We start from the raw sequence: 18,846 nt of genomic DNA, 5'->3' as shown, positions 1-18,846 counted from the left end.
ATAACATAATTGTAGCGATCAATGGTATTTCTGTTTCACATTTGTCATTCGATTTTGATACGTCAATTTGTTGGGTATAAAATAATTACTAAATTATCTTCTTGACATATACTTCAAATATTGACTAGTTTTATCCAGCAGAATCTGTCTATTATATTCATAAAAACGACAGATTTAACAGAAATGTTATCTAAGTATACTTGTACTACACTAATAACAATTGCAATGTTTCCTAGACTTAAATCTCGACTGTGGTAGCTTCGGTGGCCTTGCGATCCGAGCTCTCCCGTTCCCGATCCACTGCCTCCTCCTCCTCAGCCTCCTCGCGTTGCTCCTCAGAGGAGGTCTGCTCTTCGTCCTCGTTCGCGACGATAATAAACTCACTGTCTCCCGACTTTGAGTTGGTTTTTTCACTGGACCGTTTAGAATTGGCGCGAGATTCCAGGGCGGCCGCGTAGAAGGCAGAGTTGGCCATGTTGCAAGTGAACTCCTGCTTCCTGGCAGCATTTACTTCGCGTGCTATAGTGGACACCGCACTGGGATTAACGTTCTGGCTGCTCTTGTACGATCCGCCCTGCGAGTGCCCGAATCCAAGGCTGCTCGTTAGGGGTTTAACAGTCGGTCGCTTGCTCTTTGCCAGAGCTCCAGTGACCATGCTGGCAGCAAATCCCGGCGGCGCCTTGAACCCAATGTGCGGGGCATTGCAGGTGTCCATCTGGAATACGTGACGTGTGCGGGTACTACCCATCTGCTTCTCGACGCGCAGAGACTGAGTGGGAACGATGGGCGGGCGACGGGGCACTCGCGGAAGAGGCGTCTGGGACATCTCGGCCAGCTCCCCAGTGGCCGACTGGCCAGCTCCGCCGCTTGGCTGTTCTCCGAATCCGTACATTCGCTCGTGGCGTTCGTGGACATTGCCGTCAAAGTCCTTGGACATTCGCCTGCTGGCCGAAGTCTTGGAAACCTCGGGAGCGGGCAGTAAAGGTGCCACATGCACCGCAGCTGGAATATTGACACTGGTGCCTAGTCCAAGGCGCTGCTTTACATCGTTTAACGTCTGTTGCGCCTGCTGACGCGCCTTTTCCGCACCTACTTCCAGCAAATAGACCATCTCGTTCCGCCTGGTCATGTGGTGGTGGATTTGCTCCCGGATTGGGCGCAAGTGCTCAACCACAGCCTCCGCCACACGGTCTTTGTACTTGGCCGTGTCCAAGGTGGCGGCTTCGTCTACCACTGTCTTAATGGGCTGACCCGTGACCTGGGAATGGATATTGACGAGGTTGCTGACGCCGGCTCGCTTGCCAGGATTATAAGTTATGTCCGAGGTGAAGTCTGTGACGGCCTTCTTTATCTTCTGCGTGATTAGGTCGGGCGAATCGCAAAGATTTATGGTGGCCTTGGGATTGGCCTCCGATTTTGACATCTTTTTAGAGGGATCTCGCAGGGACAGCACCCGGGAGGCATCACCTTCCTCGACGATGGCGTGGCAGACAGGGAAGGTCTCGCCATAGCGACCGTTGTAGGTTCTGGCCAAGTGCTGTGCCAGCTGAATGTGCTGTACCTGGTCGGCGCCCACAGGAACATGTGTGGCCCTAGTGAAGAAGAGGTTATCAATATGCAAAGTAATTATTGATGATTCATTTGATGACAGTTATTGGTTTGTTTTAAGAAGTCCTTCCTAAAAGAAGGTAAACTCAACTTGAACTCGAAAGATTATATCCATTAAAACAAATAAAGGTGCTACTGAAATCGCTTTGTGCTGAATTGGGTCTGGATTTTTAAGTGCATCAATGTAAACTCGTAACCTTGGCATGTGGTTTACCACAGGGAAGACACCAACTTACTTGTAGAGCATAATGTCGGCTGCTTGGAGAACCGGATAGACGTACAATCCCAGCGGGACATCTTTGAGCAGGCGTGACTTCTCCCGGAACTGCGGCAGCTGAGCCAAACGCGGCATGGTGGTCATTGAGCTGAGAATCCAGTTGAACTCGGCGTGCTCGGCGACGGCGGACTGGACGAAGAGGGTGCTCTTGGCGGGATCGATGCCGCAGGCAAGCAGCGTGGCAGCCATGGTGAAGATGTTCTCGCGCAGAAGCGGCGGATTGTGGGGCATGGTGATGGAGTGAAGGTCCACGATGCAGACGGTTACGTCGTCGCGGACATTCTGCAGCTGCACCCACTTGCGGACGGCGCCCAGGTAGTTGCCCAAATGCAGCGATCCCGTGGGCTGGATGCCACTGAAGACCTTCCTAGGCCAGCGGCTGTTCTGCTGGGATCGGGGATCGTATTGGAGCGCAGTGTTATGTAAACTTATCCCACAAATGTACTTACGTCCTCGGCGCCAGTGTCGATGGTGTGGGCTTGCGGTTGGACGTGGTGCTTGCCGCCACCGGCCACCTGGGCCGTCGCAGAGGGCGTCCCTGCCGACCTACTGGCCAATCCCGGCAAGAAGCTCCTCGCCTGAATGCAGCGCCGCTGCAAACGAACTGCTGACGGCTCCTTTTTGGCCACCTCGGAGAGGCTGAGACGAAGCTTGCCAAATCGGAACATTGCAAAGAGCTAAGAATTTTGTACCCCAAACCGTCGAGCAAAAAATGTTGGGAATAATGCAGTACTAAATGTGAGACGGAGCCCGAAAATAAACTATTTATTTTAAACGGGCCGTAATTTTGACACTGAGCTCGCGAACGTTGCCAGATCGATTTCGAAAAGCCGGTGCGACAGCTGTTCCAGTGATACTCAGTTTGGCGGTTTTTTCTAAATCGAAAATAGCTACTTTTAGCTTTGGTCGGTCTATTTAAAAGTTCTATATTTTTCAAACTTAAATATCATTGACTCTCCCCCATAAATTCATCAAAAAATCACTTTCAGTAAACGATAATAAAATCTCGGAAAACCCGGTTCAGGAAATAATAAACTATTAGCTTTTATTCGACGTTAAGTCATTTCCCTTTGTAAAATGCAGTAACAATGAACATAATATTCAAAGTACACTTAACTTAATAAATTATGAAATTGTGCTACCCCATTAAAATCTTAAAGAAAAAATTAACAGTTCTGGAGGTAAAATATATTAGCGAGTCACTTTGTTTAAAATTTGTTATTTTACGTACAATTTAAAAAAACACTCGGAACATGTTTTGGCTTTTCCATAGCTTTTAGCTTTATTAGTAGTATACCAGAACACCTGAAGACATCAAAGGACGATTAATCTATTGAACGCCTTGAGTTTCGAGTTTTCAAACTGTGTTGTATTTATTCTAGCTTAATACACATATTACATTGCAATCAACGCCTGGCGCCATTACCAATATTTATAGTTTCCACTTTAATGTTCCTACAACGAGTTACAAATATGCGGAGACTGTCGTTTCGGCTGTCAGGATAATTTTTCGATTTGGGGGGTTTTTCAATAATTTCAAACGCGGTGCAAAATTCTCCAAAAGCTGGCAGGGATTGGGAAGTGCTTAGAAGTTGATGGGCTTGCCGAAGGCAGCCGCAACATTAGCCTCACGCAAAGCCTCGGCGCACGTCTGAAATGAAGAGATTTCCCCATATTAGATCGGCAGAATCATGACTAAAGAAATCACCACTCAAAATTACACACATCTCGTCTCCCATTAAAACCTCAAACCAAAGTTATAAAACTTTTTGATAAGAACGAAATGTGATTTTTGAGTTATGTAAGTTCTTCGATGAGTGATCACTTACTGGATGCGCATGGCAGACGCGGGCAACGTCCTCGGCTGCTGCTCCGTACTCCATGGCCAGCACAGCCTCGTTGATCAGCTCGCCGGCGTTGGGTCCGATGATGTGGGTTCCTAGGATCTTGTCGGTGGCCTGGTCGGCCAGAACCTTGACGAAACCGTCCGTCTCGTTGTTGGTCTTGGCGCGCGAGTTGGCCAGGAAGGGGAACTTGCCGACCTTGAAGGCAACGCCCTCCTGCTTCAGCTGCTCCTCGCTCTTGCCCACCCACGCGACCTCGGGGTGCGTGTAGACCACACTTGGCACGCAGTTGTAGTCGATGTGCACGTGACCGCCGTTGATGCCCTCGATGGTGATGAGGCCCTCATCTTCGGCCTTGTGCGCCAGCATGGGTCCGTGAATGCAGTCGCCGATGGCGTAGATGTTGGGCACCACAGTCTGGAAGGTGGCGTTGACGGGGATCCTGCCGCGGTCATCCTTGACAATGCCGACAGCCTCCAGACCCAGACCCTCAGTGTAGGGACGACGTCCGACACTGACCAGCAGGGCGTCGCACTGGATTTCCTCCTTCTCGCCGGACTTGGCGTTCTCCACGGACACGGTGACGTTGTCGCCGCTGCGCGAGGCAGCCGTCACCTTGGTTCCCAGCTTGAACTTCAGACCCTGCTTGACGAGCACCTTCTGGAAGGTCTTGGAGACCTCGTTGTCAATGCCCACGCCGCCGATCGTGTCCATGAACTCGATGGCAGTGACTTCGGCACCCAGACGCGACCACACCGAACCCAGCTCCAGGCCAATAACACCGGCGCCGATGACAACCAGATGCTTGGGCACCTTGGCCAGCTTGAGGGCGCCAGTGCTGCTCACAATGACCTCCTCATCGATCTGTGAAGGGTAGTAAATGGGTGAATAAAATGATACAAATGTTACATCTTTTTCGCACTCACTTCAATGCCTGGGAAGGGGGTAACCTCCGAACCGGTGGCAATGAGGATGTTCTTGGTCTTGACCGTCTCCGTGGAGCCGTCGGACTTCTTGACCTGCACCTCGTTGGGATTGACGATGCTGCCGAAGCCCGTCAGCTGTGTGACCTTGTTCTTCTTGAAGAGCATGGCAATGCCGCCGGTCAGGGCCTTAACAGCGTTGACCTTCTGGCCCATGAGCTTCTCCAGGTCGAGGCTAACGCTGCCGCAGCTGATGCCACGGCTCTCCAGATCCCCGGAGTGGGCCATGTGATAGTAGTGGGAGTTGTTTAGCAGCGCCTTCGAGGGAATGCAGCCGACGTTCAAGCAGGTGCCGCCCAGAGTGGCCTCCTTCTCCACGCTGACTGTCTTCATGCCCATCTGGGCTGCCTTGATGGCTGCAACATAGCCACCGGGGCCGGAGCCAATCACCACGATGTCCGCCTCGTGGGTGGTGGAGTAGCAGCGGGCGTTGAGGGCGCCCAGAATGGCGGCATTGGTGCGCAGAGGAGTCTGGAAAGAGAGCTGATTAGCAGAGGTTCTGTGACCTTATCATTTATCACGCCAGCCGCACGCATTTCGCACTAATCTCCGGCCGCCTATCAGCTGATAATTGGCCCAATTAGCGACCTTGAAAACGGGGCCAAACAAATCCCCCAGACGCCAGTGATTCACCCGCTGCAATCATATGAGCACTGCAGGTGGTCCAGGTGCATTTTAAAGGCTTTTCCTGCCCATTTCACGACCCCATCGGTGAGGTTAGATTGCATAACTTGGGGGGCGACAGCCGTTTGGGGAACGGAATCCCTAATATCCGCCGATCTTTACCTTGGCTACTGCCGACACAACATGGCGAAGCGTGAACTGCATGGCTGGAGCGGGCGAGTTGAGAGGATAATCGTTATTTAACTACAAACACAACACTAATTTGATGTGTTTTTCCGACTGTTTTTCGTGTTGTGGAGCTCGGAGCGGTCGCAGGGCTGGCGAATATCATTCGATAGTGGTCATATGACGGCCAGAGATGTATCGATAGTGCTGGGGAATTTCCATTCGGTTGTTGATTTACGATTTATGAAATAAAATATAAAATATACAAACTTTGCGATTTGAATTTTTAATTTAAAGTACGTTTGTTATTTGTTCGATTACTTTTAAAAATGTAGTCGCCTTAACCCAACTATTTGACATACATGAAAGTATTTGATGAACATCGCTGCATTTTCTTTGTTTATTACATTAAATATTTTGATGTTACAGGCAAGACTTAACATGCTGTTCGTATTAAACTTAAAACATTTAAATAAATAAAGTATTCAAATCGTATACGATGAATATTCGATACCTGGCACTGCAGCTCTGTGTGGTATTCGCCAGCTTCGGTATTTTCCGGCACACTTTTGGTATTTTCGGGCGGCGCTCGCCTCGCGTTTTCGCGGCAGCCTCAGTATTTCGCTAGCTGTCGCAATGCGGTCACACCTGTTCGCGGACACAACAAGATGGCGAGACTTGCCCCCGAAATCTGTTAGAAAACGCCACAAGGACAGATAGTTAATTGAGTTTTCGACCAGAAAAGAGTCCGCCGAAGTGCCGGGCAGCCGCGGCGCATTTTGCAGTGTGTGAGCTTGGCCGGCGTTGCCAGAGAGCCGCGACAGGCGTACCTTCTGCTGGCCTTGCCTTGTTGTTGCTGTGCCTGTGCCCGTGCCCCTGTGTGTGCGTGCGGCGCGAGTGTGTGCGTGGGCTGCCAAGAGTGCCAAGAATCGCAAGATTTCCAAGATGATGAGCAACTACGGCAACATGATGGACTCCCCGAAGTCATCGCCCCACGGCGGCGGCCGATCCCCCGTAGTGGCCCGCCAGGACTCCTCCGGCACCCTGAAGACGACCATCTCGCTGGGCAAAACGCCCACGATCATCCACACCGGGCCGTTCTACTCGATGAAGGAACCGCCCGCCAAGGCGGAGCTCACCGGCGACAAGGATCTCATGACCGAGTACGGACTGCACCACACCCTCACCAAGTTCAAGGAGAAGAAGTTCAAGGAGTCGCTGGCCTCGTTCCTGCAGAACATCCCCGGCATCAACGACCTCATCACGCATCCCGTCGAGAACAGCACGCTGCGGAGCGTGATCGAAAAGCCGCCGATCGGAGGCAAGGAGCTCCTCCCGCTGACCCCCGTCCAGCTGGCCGGATTCCGCCTGCATCCCGGACCGGTTGGTGTTCCCAATAATATTAAAACAACTTCCAAGCACCGATTCTATCTATCCTTTTTGCGTTACCAAGTTCTTTGTGTTTTCCCTCACTTCATCAGCTTTCCAAAAATGAGTAATGATTTACATATATTTTATCGTTCCATAATTAATTCAAGTTTAACTTTCTCTATTTTTACTGTAAGAAAATGTTAACTTACTTAGCTAATTAACTCGCTCTATCTACTTATAATAGTTCCTAAAAATCTATAACATTATTTATAAGAAATCTAGGGCTTTCAATAGACATAACTTGTTAGTTCTGTGAAGTTTTCAAAAGACATTAATTCTTATTTAAAACTTCTTAATTTTCAGTCATTCTTTTATCACTTCGTAGACCATATTACAAAATTAGAGTGCATAAATATCGACAAATTAACTTTAACTTGACAATTGGGAACAATTAAACTAGCCAAACTCACACTTCAACGCAATGCAATCATGCAAATGTTCCCAATAGGATTTTTTCAACATTTTTATGTTGCTTTTATGATTTCTGATTGCTAAAGATTTTATTGAAATAATAAACCCATAATAAGCATGTATTGAACATTTACATATGTATTTGAAATTATTTTCATGTATACTTATGGTTAAAAGTCTATATAAACGGCACCAGAACGAATCTTAATATTTTTTCTTGGCTCTACATTTTTACATTGCTTATTTATTCGATCCGTTTTTCCTTTCAGCTGCCGGAACAGTATCGTACCACATATGTCACACCTGCGCGAAAACACAAAAACAAACACAAAAAGCACAAACACAAAGACGGCGTGACCACGGGACAGGAATCTACGCTACTGGGTGAGTTCACTGGCAGAATCTCACTTTTCTCGATCCCCACCTAACCCAAAGAATACCGTCTTGCAGATTCGGCCGGCCTGGAGACTTACGAGAAGAAGCACAAGAAACAGAAGCGCCACGAGGACGACAAGGAGCGCAAGAAGCGCAAAAAGGAGAAGAAGCGCAAGAAGAAGAACCAGAGTCCGGAGCCGGGTGTTGGTCTGCTGCCCGGAGGAGCGGGCCTGGGTGGAGCAGCAGGTGTTATGGGCGCCACCAGTCTGGGATCACTGGCCGGAGGTCCTGGGCCCGGACTGTCTAGCCTGGGGGCCAGCATGGGTCCCGGCGTTGTGGGTGGCATGAACAGCTTCTCATCGTCCATGCAGATGCAGCAGCAGCAGATGCCCATGCAGCAGCAGCAGATGTCAAGCGGGGGTCTCCTCGGATCTGTGCTGGGCACGAGCGGCGGTCCGGGTGGTGGCGGCGGAGGGGGAGGCGGGGGCGTGGGGAGCGGCGGCGGCGGTGGCAGCCTGCTAATGTCGCAGTTCTAGGCAGGATCCTTTAGCAAAATAGACTTGGCTCATTACCTCTCATCAGCAGACGCACCCCAGATGGCAACATAAAAAATAAACGCAGACGGACCTGAAGCGGTCCTCTAAATGCAATTTTCTCGATAACCTTTCGTGTCCTAGTTATTAATTTATGATTATCGTAACTGTAAAATAGTTTATTTCTGTAATTAGCCAACAATTTTTCGTTCGTTTTTCCGCGCTAGCTTAATGAGATTTATTTAAACGCAAGTTATGGTACAAAACGTTTTCGCTCTCGATTCCAGCTCTTCCCCCCCACACCCACATAAGCAACTCCCCCGCACCCGCCTGTTTGCAACCTTTTTTTTGCTCACCAACCTTGTAATTTGTAGGGTCAGTATTTCAATTATATTTCTGCAATGGTTTGTTCTTCCAGCAAGTTTAAAAACACAAAAGAAAGCTGAGATTCAACAAAATAAAAATGCCTGTACTATAAGTAATTAATTTTAGTGATTAGGCGCATAAACAATAATAAACCAGCATACAAATGATCAACGCTTGAATTTTATTATTTTGGGGAACTGTAGAAATCTGTGATTTGGGGGTTTTCCCTTTTTCTGAAATGGAGAAAGCGGTGTTTGAATACCATAAGTAGCTAAAACGAAATTGATTTCAAATGAAATGCATGATGTTTGAGCATAATGAATATAAGGGTGCACAAAGTAATAATTTTAGTGAAGTTTTGATTTTCGGAACTTCCAAATTCAAAATTGGCGCCAAACACTTGTTAGCACTCTGCTAACTTTAACATTGGCGCCCTAACAGCTCGCATTAAATCTGACAGCTGGTAACATAGCTCTAACAGGCACCAACAGCTGCTTCATTTCTCAGGGAGTTCCAGGGAGCCAAATTAACAATTAATAAATTAAAAGTGATGTGTTATAGGTAGCCGTCACTGCAAGGCCATAAATGAGATCTAGCTTCAGCACCTGTTCGCGAAAGGCTATAACCATGTACAAGCAGACGTGCACCAATCTCCTGGAACTGTCCTCCGCCAAGGTGACCGAGTGGATATCGAGCTTCGATTCGGTGATTACAGACTGTGATGGTGAGTGGGTGGTGGGCGGTGGGCGGTGTACTCCCCACTCGCGGAAGGATTGCGCCCAGGAAGTTGCGTTACATAAAGATATGTATACGCATGCCATGTTTTCGGGCCGACATCTGCCCAAATACGTCAGCAACCGAAAAGTTCGCTGTGTTGTTGCTGCGTCGCGAATTTCAATGTCAAAGAGTGAAGTGCGTGATATGGCGGGAAGTCGACTTTCGAATGCCCTCATAACTCATAAGTATATATGTATACAGAACCGGAAATGGTTATATGATGTCTTTTGGAATCTGCAATACTGATGAGACACTTACATTTTAAACATTTGTATATATAGTTTTGCTGGTGATTTCTTCTTGATATCACGCTGTTTTTTATACAAAACATGACTATCCTAAGAATATTCTTAATATAAAGCCAACGCTCTAGGACTTACGTACACTGTACATATACCAAAAAATAATTCTTAAAAAAAAGAATAAATAGTACATTTTTATAACAAAACTTAAGAATAATTAAAGTTTAAAAAGTTTATACATATATATTTTAGTTAGTTAGGAATTTGTAAAGTAAGAACGATTGTTTGTAGCCCCTAAGACATTAAACCAACTTCTCCGTTTACTAATACCATTATTTCCTATTCCAGGAGTTCTTTGGATCTATGGCCAGGCCCTGGAAGGCTCGGTGGATGTGATGAACCAGTTCAAGGCCATGGGAAAGTCAATTTACTTCTGCACAAACAACTCGACGAAGACCCGGTCGGAACTTCTACAGAAAGGCGTCGAGCTGGGCTTTCACATCAATGAGAGCGGGATTATATCGACGGCCCATGCCACAGCAGCGTTTCTGAAGCGTCGGAATTTCAGCAAGCGGGTGTTCGTGATCGGAAGCGAGGGTATCACCAAGGAGCTGGACGCCGTGGGCATCCGGCACACCGCGGTGGGTCCGGAACCCATGAAGGGATCGCTGGTCGAGTTCATGGCAGAGCATTTAAAGCTGGACACGGACATCGGAGCCGTGGTCGTGGGCTTCGATGAGCACTTCAGCTTCCCCAAGATGATGAAGGCCGCCTCGTACCTGAACGATCCGCAGTGCCTGTTCGTGGCCACCAACACGGATGAGCGTTTCCCCATGCCCAACATGATAGTGCCAGGCAGCGGTAGCTTCGTGCGGGCCATCCAAACCTGTGCGGAACGGGAGCCGATAGTGATCGGAAAGCCCAATCCGGCCATTTGCGAATCTCTGGTCAGGGAAAAGAAAATCGATCCCTCGAGGACCCTGATGATCGGTGATCGTGCCAATACGGACATCCTCCTGGGCTACAATTGCGGTTTCCAGACCTTGCTCGTGGGCTCCGGTATCCACCAGCTGAAGGACGTGGAGCAATGGAAGAAGAGCAAGAATCCCGAGGACAAGAAGCTCATACCAGACGTATACCTGCCCAAGCTGGGGGATCTGCTGCCATCGATTGTGGACGTCCTGGCGGGCTTGAAGTAATTGAGATCTGGATCACCAAACATTAATCAGTATGTAGTACGGACATATGTTTGTAATGTAGGTACATTCAATGGCAATAGACAGGACATATTAAAAATACCTAACGAAAATTTATAGTACAATTTATACCACAGAACAAAATATATAAATAAATTCAGAAGCATTTTGTCACACACGGACGACTTAATCAATATGCCCAAGCGTTTATTTTTCTGAGCGAGCTTTGTGCGAAAGCGAGATAGCGAGTTCTCCCCCATCATCGTGAGTTGGAAAAGCCAGTCCGTCGCCGATTTAGTCGAGTCGCAAACTTTTGGCGGAGCGGTCTACGGTGCAGAATGTCCAGAGGCGGTGCTATCAACTTGACGGACCTATCCGGGGGGCAGGTGGCCGAGTGGCTCCAAAGTTTCGACACGATTCTCTGCGACGGCGACGGTGAGTTTGAAGGGCGGTGAAGGTGCCACATAGAGCGCTACGGAGCTTTTGCCAGAGTTGTCACTTTCTCGGAAAACTATTGCAAATATCGGAGGTAGTTTACATGGGTGCGGGAAAAGCTTATGCGATCACGGTTAATAAACGTTTAAAAAAACTGTATAGAAATATTATTCTAGACTTAGAGCACTTACTAGACCAAATTTGGTAAATAGTTAAGAGAATTTGCCATTATTATATTTTGTAGTTAAGACCAAGACCTTGAAGGGGTTGTTACTTGTTTCTAGTTGTTAGTTTCTAATTATCACTTACTACATGAAGGTGATTTCCACTTGTTTTATTTATTTAAACAATTTATATACTTATATTTATATTCTTTATTTACCTATGCTAAAAATTTGATACGTATTAAAGTGTTTAACACAGTTTAAGTTTTCCAGTTCATATAGAATTTTAAAATTAAGGAATAAAATCATTAAAGGTATTGTATTTCAAGACATATTTAATTCAAACGTATATACAAGGGTGGTCAAAAGTATTTTCACAAAAAAAAAGTTAAATATATTCATAATTTGAACTTACATCTTGTTAACTTTGGCATCAATGGAAAGGTAATTTAAATGCCGTTTGAATGATACAATACATTTCTTAACACATTCAGTACTTATTGAAAAGGACGAATTTGTGTGAAAATGTCCTTTTTGAACTTTTTTCCTCGACTTGAAAACTTAAATTTTTTGATGCAAAAAGTTTCTTCAAACAAAAATAATAGTAACTGCAAAAAGAATTTTTCAAAAATCATTTTGCTTATATTTTTTATGATTTTTTGAAAATGCTTAGAAACATGCATTTTAGCCATATTTTTCTCTTTTTCATACAAATTTTTTCCGACAGTGTCACCTTTAAAAAATCATAAAAAATATAAGGAAAATGATTTTTGAAAAATTCTTTTTGCAGTTACTATTATTTTTGTTTGAAGAAACTTTTTGCATCAAAAAATTTGAGTTTTCAAGTCGAGGAAAAAAGTTCAAAAAGGACATTTTCACACAAATTCGTCCTTTTCAATAAGTACTGAATGTGTTAAGAAATGTATTGTATCATTCAAACGGCATTTAAATTACCTTTCCATTGATGCCAAAGTTAACAAGATGTAAGTTCAAATTATGAATATATTTAACTTTTTTTTTGTGAAAATACTTTTGACCACCCTTGTATATACTCTAAATGTAAAGTTTTTATTTGATCTTGTTTATTTAGAAAACAAAACTTGTTTTGAAGCCAACTTTACATAAAGAGATGTAACTATAAAAACATACATATATTTTTGGTATCCAAATTCCAATTATAGTTTAAGAAACATTTCAAAATCATGGTTAACATTTCATAGTTTGTTGGCAACATGCATTCCCAGAACTTTCATTTCGAACTGCTGAAAGAGCTCACCCAACTAAATATCAATTTGTCGCCCAGGCACCATTTGGCAGGATGACACGGCCATTGAGGGCGCTTCGGATGTGCTGAATGCCCTGCAGCATCGCTTGGGCAAGAAAGTCTACCTGATTACCAACAATGGTCTGAAGACGCGCCAGGAGCTCTTTGAGCGCTCGCAGCGGCTTGGATTCCATTTGCCCAGCGACCGACACATCATATCGCCCACGGCGGCCATCGCCGACTATCTGGCCCAGAGTCCGGAGTTCGATAGTGCCCGCCACAAGGTCTATGTGGTGGGCAACGCGGCCATCGCCCGGGAATTAAGGCAGCACGGAATCGACAGCTACGGAGCCGGGGGAACGGAGGAACTGCCTTCGGGCGACAAGTGGCCGGACTTTGTGGCTCGCGAATTCGGCAGCCCGGAGGCGGCCAAGGACGTGGGTGCAGTGGTGGTCGGCTGGGATGAGTACTTTAGCTACTGCAAGATGGCCCGCGCCTGTCACATCCTGTGCAGCAATCCGGGCTGCGCCTTCCTTGTCACCAACCGGGATGCCGTGCACAAGTATCCCGCCTTCTGTATCCCCGGCACAGGGGCCTTTGTGGCCGGAATCGAAGCCTGTTCCGAGCGCGAGGCCCTCGAGATGGGCAAGCCAAATCCCTTGGTCCTGGAGCCCCTCACCAAGTCCGGCGAGCTGCAGCCGGAACGAACGCTTATGATTGGTGACTGGTAAGCGGGATTAACGCATCCTTTTATGGCACTTCTAATGAGTTTCCCCTGTCTTTCGTAGCCTCAAAATAGATGTCGGTTTCGCCAGTAATTGTGGCATGCTATCGCTTCTGGTGGGCACTGGTAGATACAATAATCTCTCGGATGTCCGCCGGGAAAACGGCAAGCTGGCCCAGCCAGATTTTTATCTACCCCGACTGGCCGATCTGTTGGCTTATTTGTGAGCCATAAATTCACCCGGTTCCCAATTCCCGATTTCCGTGCAGCTATCAACTCGATATCAACTTCTTAATTCGACTTTTATTTGGCTTTAGTTCGTGTGTTTACACATAGTTGTACATATTTCATCTGCCGGCAAGTAACACTCTCTGCTGGATATTTTCGTTATATATTAGAGTGGTTAAAAAATTGCAGAGCCGGAAAGTTATCCGCGAACAAAACTATTTTAAACTATATATTTTATAATAACATACAAAACATACAAGTAGTTGTTACAATTTTTAAATAAATATTAAAATAATTTGCACAACAAGAACTAAGCGTAATTTACTAACCATCTACAAATGTATATCTCTCTTAGGATACATTTCCGGCACCAGAATTTTTCTTTGAATTAACAATATAGGCTGAGTGACTTATTAAAATACTGGCTTACCTTCTATTACTTGCCGGGACAGAAAAGCAGAGACGGCAATTTCCTAACACGTTTTCCTATTTTTTGGTGATCCCATGTAAAAACTGTAATTTGCTGTGAACTAAACAAATTCCTCAACTAAGTGCAAATTCCTTGTGCGGTGACGTTTAAATCAACATTAACCATTTAAAGTACACACAAAAACGAAACTAATTAACTTATTGGTTAGCTGTACAACAAATTTACAGGACACCCCATGCTTTTAACAACTAATTGTCAAAATATTGCAAGCAACTATCACAGAAGATTTCGTTTCTTTGGCTTGTTGCATTGATACAATAACATGAACTTTTGAGAAAAAACGAACACACACGTTTTCGAAAATTTCCTCACACTATTTTGACGGTTAAAGCTCGCTATTTTTAAAGGGTGTCCGTATAGCAAGTCCTCTGATATGTTAGAGTTGAGTTCTGTTTTCTGTACTTTAGCAATTTAGCGCGAAAAGAAATCCCATAAAGCGTTGTCACGTTTGGTAGCAAATCAGAATAAGAGCGTAACTGAATCTGAAAAGTTAAACCCATCCCCTGCTTTTCCCGATCCCCCAACCGATTTTCCCCCCACGCGTTGTCTCAAAGCAAAGTGTAAACGGTGCATCATCATCGGCGAGGCTGCGGATGCATCGTTTACGACCCTCTTTAGGTGTCTGTTCGCTGCCGGCGATCGCTTATTGATTTCTTCGAGGACCCTGTCTAAATTGCTAAAAGGTAACATCAGGTGCTCGCATCCGGCGTGTTGGCCAAAATCCGGGAGCTCCTCGACAAATAGCCGTACCAATAGAACACGTTGATCAGGATGAAGAGCAGCGGAAAGACGATTCGCGAGGCGCGATCGATCTTCGACACGGAGTTGTACTGTGGGGTTCGTTTGCCCTTCCTCCGGGCCTCCATCTCCTCGCGTCGGTAGTAGGACATCCTGCGGCGACCACCAGTCGGAGGACTGATCCGGGCAGCCTGTGCCGCCGCCTGTGCCGCTGCAGCTGCCGCGGATGTGGTCGGTGCCTCGTTGGCCCTCAGCTGCGTCTGCTCGTCATCCTCCTCCTCATCGGAGTCGCCGGCTCGGGGCGGCTTTCTTCTTCGCCGCCAGTCAAAGAGACCCAGGAGCTTCATGCTCCACAGACCATGTCGTCTGTTCCGGGGACCCCGGTTCCTGGAGGTGAGCATGCCCACCCGATTGGGTGGTGGCGGCATGGTGATAGCGCACATGGACAGCGGAATGACCTCGTAGATCTTGGACTCCGTGCTGTCCCGGAAGTCGGAGGTCAGCGGATCCGTCTCCGACTCCCCCGAATCCGAGTCCAGCTCCTCGATAATGAAGTAGCACTCCCCCGATCCGTACTTAGTGTAGTAGTGCACCACTGCAAACTGCAGGATCGTGGCGAAGATGAAGCCGAACGAGAGGAACACGAAGAAGTCCAGGGCCGTGGGATAGGACACCTTGGGCAGATCCGTGCGAGCCTCCAGCCCGAGGAAGGTCATCGTCAGCACGGTGGTGATGCCGAGGGAGACCCGATCCGCGGTGGCCTCGCGGTTCAGCCAGAAGGACACCCAGCTCAGGACCACCAGCAGGCAGCAGGGACCGTACACCTGGATGAGGAAGTTGCCCATGTGCCGCTGCAGGTGAAAGTTCACCATCAGCATGGAGTACTCCGCTGAAAAAGATAGCGTAATTAAATATAAAATAATTAAATGAAACAAAAATTAAATATTGCTTGTTAAAGCTGTAATTGTTGCTAATATTTTTTAAATCTTTAGAATACACTAAAAAAAAAAGTATTTAGTTCAGGTATTTCATATTCAGTTTAAATATTGTTCGCCATGTTTTTCAACCATTGTGGTTTTTATTTCGTTTGAAGATTTCAAACTTTGATTTTAACATGAAATTCTTTTTATACCATTCTTAATATTTTTTTCCTTGAAATTAAAAAAAAAATGTTCAAATTAAATCATGAAAATTATTACGCTTTGTATTAAATTAAATTAGGGTATGTTTTTATATTTAATTGAAAAATATAGTATGAAATTTTGAATACATGTATTAAAATTTTCGTTTTTATGTGCTATAGAGGACTTTAAATTCGGGACTGTAAGATCAATCAAATGAAGTATTTCCGAAGAGTTAGTCATAGTAAATTACTTACAAGGATGGTTGGTCTCCAGGGTGATGGTGCCACTTAGCCCGGTGGTGGACCCTGCTCCGCCGGTTGCATCACGTCCAGTGCCGAAGGCTCCCTTGTCCAGTTTGAGTCCTGTGCCGCGGACATGCTGGTTCTTTGCCGCCGGACCGGCGAAAGTGGTCAGCACCTTGCTGGTGGGTCGTGGTGGGTCCTTGTTGCTGAATGGACGGCGTTGCGGTCTAGGAGCCGCCGCCTTGTACACAATGTCCGTTAAATTCCCAGCCGGACAGTCGACCAAATCGAATTGGGACAGCTTCATGTCCTCGGCGATGGCGACAGGGGGTCGCTCTTTGTTCCACCGGTAGATGACATCGGACGTGGTGTAGCCAACTATTTCGATGGATTTTAGAGAGATGCAACACATTTCGGACAAATGTCAATTGAAAGGGCGGCATGCGGAACTCAGAGAAGTACTCAACTGTGACTCAATAGCCTAACATATTTTTATCCAAGCCATGCTTAGAGTGCCCTTAAGAAATGTACAAGTATAATCATACTTTTTATATTCACTCTTTATGCCCTAAGTATTTATAAATCGAGATATCAAAATGTATATCTACAGACAAAAAGTTTTCAGCTGTAATTATATAAGTACTTAAACTATACCCCGTACTCAATGCCGTTTTTAAGTTATGTAAGCCTATGTATAACTGGGCGCTTAAGCGCTTTAAAGAATAAATATTTGGCCACACTATCTATTCATCCAATCATTTACAGAACCTCTCCCACTAACCAAGCCCTCCCCCAATATTCGCCTTTCAATCACTACCTCACGTGGGTTCAGTTATTTTATTTTGATGCTGTTGGTGGTGCTGCTCCAAAATGCACAAATTGCCAAACAGTGCGCCATATGTGGGAGCAGGTTTACCCTCCACCCAAATCCGCAAGCCTCGTCCTTCAAACCATCGCCCGAATCTGCTCCTTCTTTCTGTGTGGCAATCGCTGACTTCGGCAATATTTTCAGTTCGCTCGCATCAAATGGGAAATTGTCAACATTAAGCGGCAGGCAGTGTACATATGGGGGAGTAGGGGACTAGATAGAGGGGTAATTGAATTCTTGACTGCCTCCGTGCAGCATTATTCACAACAAATCGGAAGTAATAATACATTTCTAGGTTGGGTGGCGGCTTGTTCATTTGCGATAAGCTGCAAAGGCATTTAGTAGGTTGTGCGAGAAATGAAGGCAGACACCTTTTCTATCAACAAAAATGTTTCTAAATACTATACTGGTACGATTGCATTCATTTATTTTTCGTACATTCTGTTTTGCATTTGAATAGGAGGAAATATGATGGAAATTCATAAAATTCCAGGAGGTGTACATTTTTTGTAACCGGAAAATAATAGAAATGTCATGGGCAGGACAAAAGCTGAGGCAAAATCATGGGGGTGTAGAGGTCTTTCGGGATATGTTAATTAAGTGGGATTGCAGCATGCAGAGACTCTAAAATAATTATAAACTTGATTTTCCCAGTACAGGCTACTCTTCTTAAAGCCTTAAAATTCAATTTTGTTTATAAATTATAATTTGGTTATTCTTCTGGGTATAATACCATTTCATCAAAATTGTATTCGATTTGAACCTGATACCCTTACAAGAGTATTCGCAAACGAATGGTGCATGTGAAGGGTTTTCTCCGCCAAAATTAGAATTGTGTTAATGCAAATAAAGAACAATCGGATTAGCAAGAAATGTGAAAATTCCAATTTTGTTCAAACAGGTGGAGTTGTCTAACAAAACAGTCTGAAAGCAATGCAAAAAACACAAAGGTAGTGGATTGGCCCCAAAGTAACATCTGTATTTGCACTGCACTTAATGCTTAGACAGCTCAGGAGCGGCTATAAATATTCAGGCATTTGATCCGATGACATCAGTTCCAAAATCCACTGAACGAAACACCTTCGCAATGCGCTCGCTCCTGGCTCTTTCCCTGGTCGTCCTGGCCGTGCTGATCCTCCAGAGCGGGCAGGTCTCCTCCGCCTCAACCACCGGCACTGGCGCTACCTCAAGCTCAACTTCCACCAGCACGACCACGACCACGACCACGACCTCGACCACCACCACCACCACCACTGCCGCTCCCACGGCTTTGGCTGCGGCTGCCTCCGCCAGCACAGTTGCCTCTGCTGCCAAGAAAACGACGAGAAGGCACCACCATCGATTTCACTTTAGTAGCCGCAAATCCGGGGTCATCATACGTTCAGTTCGTCATCGGAAAAGGGGACGTACTCAGTCCGGAGGCAACTGTCGACGGACTGGAAGCCGTCGCAGAAGGGACTAAAAAACTCGCGAAATAGCTGTGTTTTTCTTTAAAATACATACATAACCCCCACATTTCAGTCAATTCCCCCATACAAATAATACTTTGTATTCAAGTTTTTTCAAATTTCAAACATTTGGTCTCTATAATTCCCAAGCTCCACTTATTGATCAGAAAAGATACGAGGGGTGCTTTATAAGTTATTGGCCTAGGTAATTTCTAGCCATATTAGTACCAATTGGCCTTTTCCCAAAAAAAGTTTGGACTTTTATCGATAAAAGCTCCATACAACTTTT

The 18,846-nt window shown here is 45.9% G+C and overlaps 6 protein-coding genes across 10 annotated transcripts in view; 3 read left to right on the top strand and 3 right to left on the bottom strand.

The window, feature by feature from the left end:
• Nucleotides 1-125: 125 nt before the first annotated feature.
• On the bottom strand, nucleotides 126-2,710 carry LOC119553122 (tryptophan--tRNA ligase). 2 transcript variants are annotated; one of them, XM_037863310.1, is made up of 3 exons: nucleotides 2,335-2,710; nucleotides 1,845-2,272; nucleotides 126-1,592 (listed from the first exon to the last, which is right to left on the bottom strand). In XM_037863310.1, the coding sequence occupies exons 1-3, from the start codon at nucleotides 2,551-2,553 to the stop codon at nucleotides 239-241; spliced, it is 2,001 nt and encodes a 666-aa protein (XP_037719238.1). In that variant the 5' UTR covers nucleotides 2,554-2,710; the 3' UTR covers nucleotides 126-238. The 2 variants fall into 2 exon arrangements, with proteins under 2 accessions (XP_037719238.1, XP_037719239.1); XM_037863311.1 differs by having other exon boundaries at nucleotides 1,845-2,269; nucleotides 2,335-2,709.
• A 522-nt stretch (nucleotides 2,711-3,232) lies between these two features.
• On the bottom strand, nucleotides 3,233-5,665 carry LOC119554185 (dihydrolipoyl dehydrogenase, mitochondrial). Its single transcript, XM_037864979.1, has 4 exons — nucleotides 5,499-5,665; nucleotides 4,656-5,183; nucleotides 3,715-4,593; nucleotides 3,233-3,536 (listed from the first exon to the last, which is right to left on the bottom strand). The coding sequence occupies exons 1-4, from the start codon at nucleotides 5,538-5,540 to the stop codon at nucleotides 3,471-3,473; spliced, it is 1,515 nt and encodes a 504-aa protein (XP_037720907.1). The 5' UTR covers nucleotides 5,541-5,665; the 3' UTR covers nucleotides 3,233-3,470.
• Nucleotides 5,666-6,138: 473 nt separating this feature from the next.
• On the top strand, nucleotides 6,139-8,788 carry LOC119555518 (mediator of RNA polymerase II transcription subunit 19). The gene is made up of 3 exons (XM_037866943.1): nucleotides 6,139-6,884; nucleotides 7,613-7,727; nucleotides 7,794-8,788. The coding sequence occupies exons 1-3, from the start codon at nucleotides 6,447-6,449 to the stop codon at nucleotides 8,252-8,254; spliced, it is 1,014 nt and encodes a 337-aa protein (XP_037722871.1). The 5' UTR covers nucleotides 6,139-6,446; the 3' UTR covers nucleotides 8,255-8,788.
• A 303-nt stretch (nucleotides 8,789-9,091) lies between these two features.
• Nucleotides 9,092-11,026, top strand: LOC119555519 (glycerol-3-phosphate phosphatase). Its single transcript, XM_037866944.1, has 2 exons — nucleotides 9,092-9,341; nucleotides 9,985-11,026. Exons 1-2 carry the CDS (start codon nucleotides 9,203-9,205, stop codon nucleotides 10,833-10,835), a joined length of 990 nt encoding a protein of 329 aa, XP_037722872.1. The 5' UTR covers nucleotides 9,092-9,202; the 3' UTR covers nucleotides 10,836-11,026.
• Nucleotides 11,027-11,112: 86 nt separating this feature from the next.
• Nucleotides 11,113-13,954, top strand: LOC119555520 (glycerol-3-phosphate phosphatase). The gene is made up of 3 exons (XM_037866945.1): nucleotides 11,113-11,267; nucleotides 12,735-13,422; nucleotides 13,484-13,954. The coding sequence occupies exons 1-3, from the start codon at nucleotides 11,171-11,173 to the stop codon at nucleotides 13,644-13,646; spliced, it is 948 nt and encodes a 315-aa protein (XP_037722873.1). The 5' UTR covers nucleotides 11,113-11,170; the 3' UTR covers nucleotides 13,647-13,954.
• LOC119555515 (gamma-aminobutyric acid receptor alpha-like) overlaps nucleotides 13,705-18,846 on the bottom strand; it is a 31,491-nt gene continuing 26,349 nt past the window's right edge. For 2 of the 4 annotated variants that reach the window (XM_037866936.1, XM_037866938.1), the window contains 2 exons: nucleotides 16,254-16,619; nucleotides 13,705-15,764 (listed from right to left, as the gene is read on the bottom strand). In XM_037866936.1, the coding sequence (XP_037722864.1) occupies nucleotides 14,827-15,764; nucleotides 16,254-16,619 (1,304 nt within the window). In that variant the 3' untranslated portion in view covers nucleotides 13,705-14,826. The remainder of the gene's footprint in view (nucleotides 15,765-16,253; nucleotides 16,620-18,846) is intronic. The other 2 variants (XM_037866935.1, XM_037866937.1) reach the window with 1 other exon arrangement.

This window comes from Drosophila subpulchrella, chromosome 3L (genome assembly GCF_014743375.2).
Source record: "Drosophila subpulchrella strain 33 F10 #4 breed RU33 chromosome 3L, RU_Dsub_v1.1 Primary Assembly, whole genome shotgun sequence".
NCBI lineage: Eukaryota > Metazoa > Arthropoda > Insecta > Diptera > Drosophilidae > Drosophila > Drosophila subpulchrella.
Note: the sequence above shows the minus strand (reverse complement) of the source record. Positions and strands in the feature narration are given on the sequence as shown.

Coding starts and splice junctions, on each gene's coding strand:
- LOC119555520 (XM_037866945.1), top strand. CDS start 11,171: ATGTCCAGAGGCGGTGCTATCAACTTGACGGACCTATCCGGGGGGCAG. Junction 11,268..12,734: donor GATTCTCTGCGACGGCGACG/GTGAGTTTGAAG, acceptor TTTGTCGCCCAG/GCACCATTTGGCAGGATGAC. Junction 13,423..13,483: donor ACGCTTATGATTGGTGACTG/GTAAGCGGGATT, acceptor TGTCTTTCGTAG/CCTCAAAATAGATGTCGGTT.
- LOC119553122 (XM_037863310.1), bottom strand. CDS start 2,553: ATGTTCCGATTTGGCAAGCTTCGTCTCAGCCTCTCCGAGGTGGCCAAA. Junction 2,273..2,334: donor TCGACACTGGCGCCGAGGAC/GTAAGTACATTT, acceptor CCCCGATCCCAG/CAGAACAGCCGCTGGCCTAG. Junction 1,593..1,844: donor GCCGACATTATGCTCTACAA/GTAAGTTGGTGT, acceptor CTTCTTCACTAG/GGCCACACATGTTCCTGTGG.
- LOC119555518 (XM_037866943.1), top strand. CDS start 6,447: ATGATGAGCAACTACGGCAACATGATGGACTCCCCGAAGTCATCGCCC. Junction 6,885..7,612: donor TCCGCCTGCATCCCGGACCG/GTTGGTGTTCCC, acceptor TTTTCCTTTCAG/CTGCCGGAACAGTATCGTAC. Junction 7,728..7,793: donor ACAGGAATCTACGCTACTGG/GTGAGTTCACTG, acceptor ACCGTCTTGCAG/ATTCGGCCGGCCTGGAGACT.
- LOC119555519 (XM_037866944.1), top strand. CDS start 9,203: ATGAGATCTAGCTTCAGCACCTGTTCGCGAAAGGCTATAACCATGTAC. Junction 9,342..9,984: donor GGTGATTACAGACTGTGATG/GTGAGTGGGTGG, acceptor TTCCTATTCCAG/GAGTTCTTTGGATCTATGGC.
- LOC119554185 (XM_037864979.1), bottom strand. CDS start 5,540: ATGCAGTTCACGCTTCGCCATGTTGTGTCGGCAGTAGCCAAG. Junction 5,184..5,498: donor TTGTGTCGGCAGTAGCCAAG/GTAAAGATCGGC, acceptor CTCTCTTTCCAG/ACTCCTCTGCGCACCAATGC. Junction 4,594..4,655: donor CCCCCTTCCCAGGCATTGAA/GTGAGTGCGAAA, acceptor TACCCTTCACAG/ATCGATGAGGAGGTCATTGT.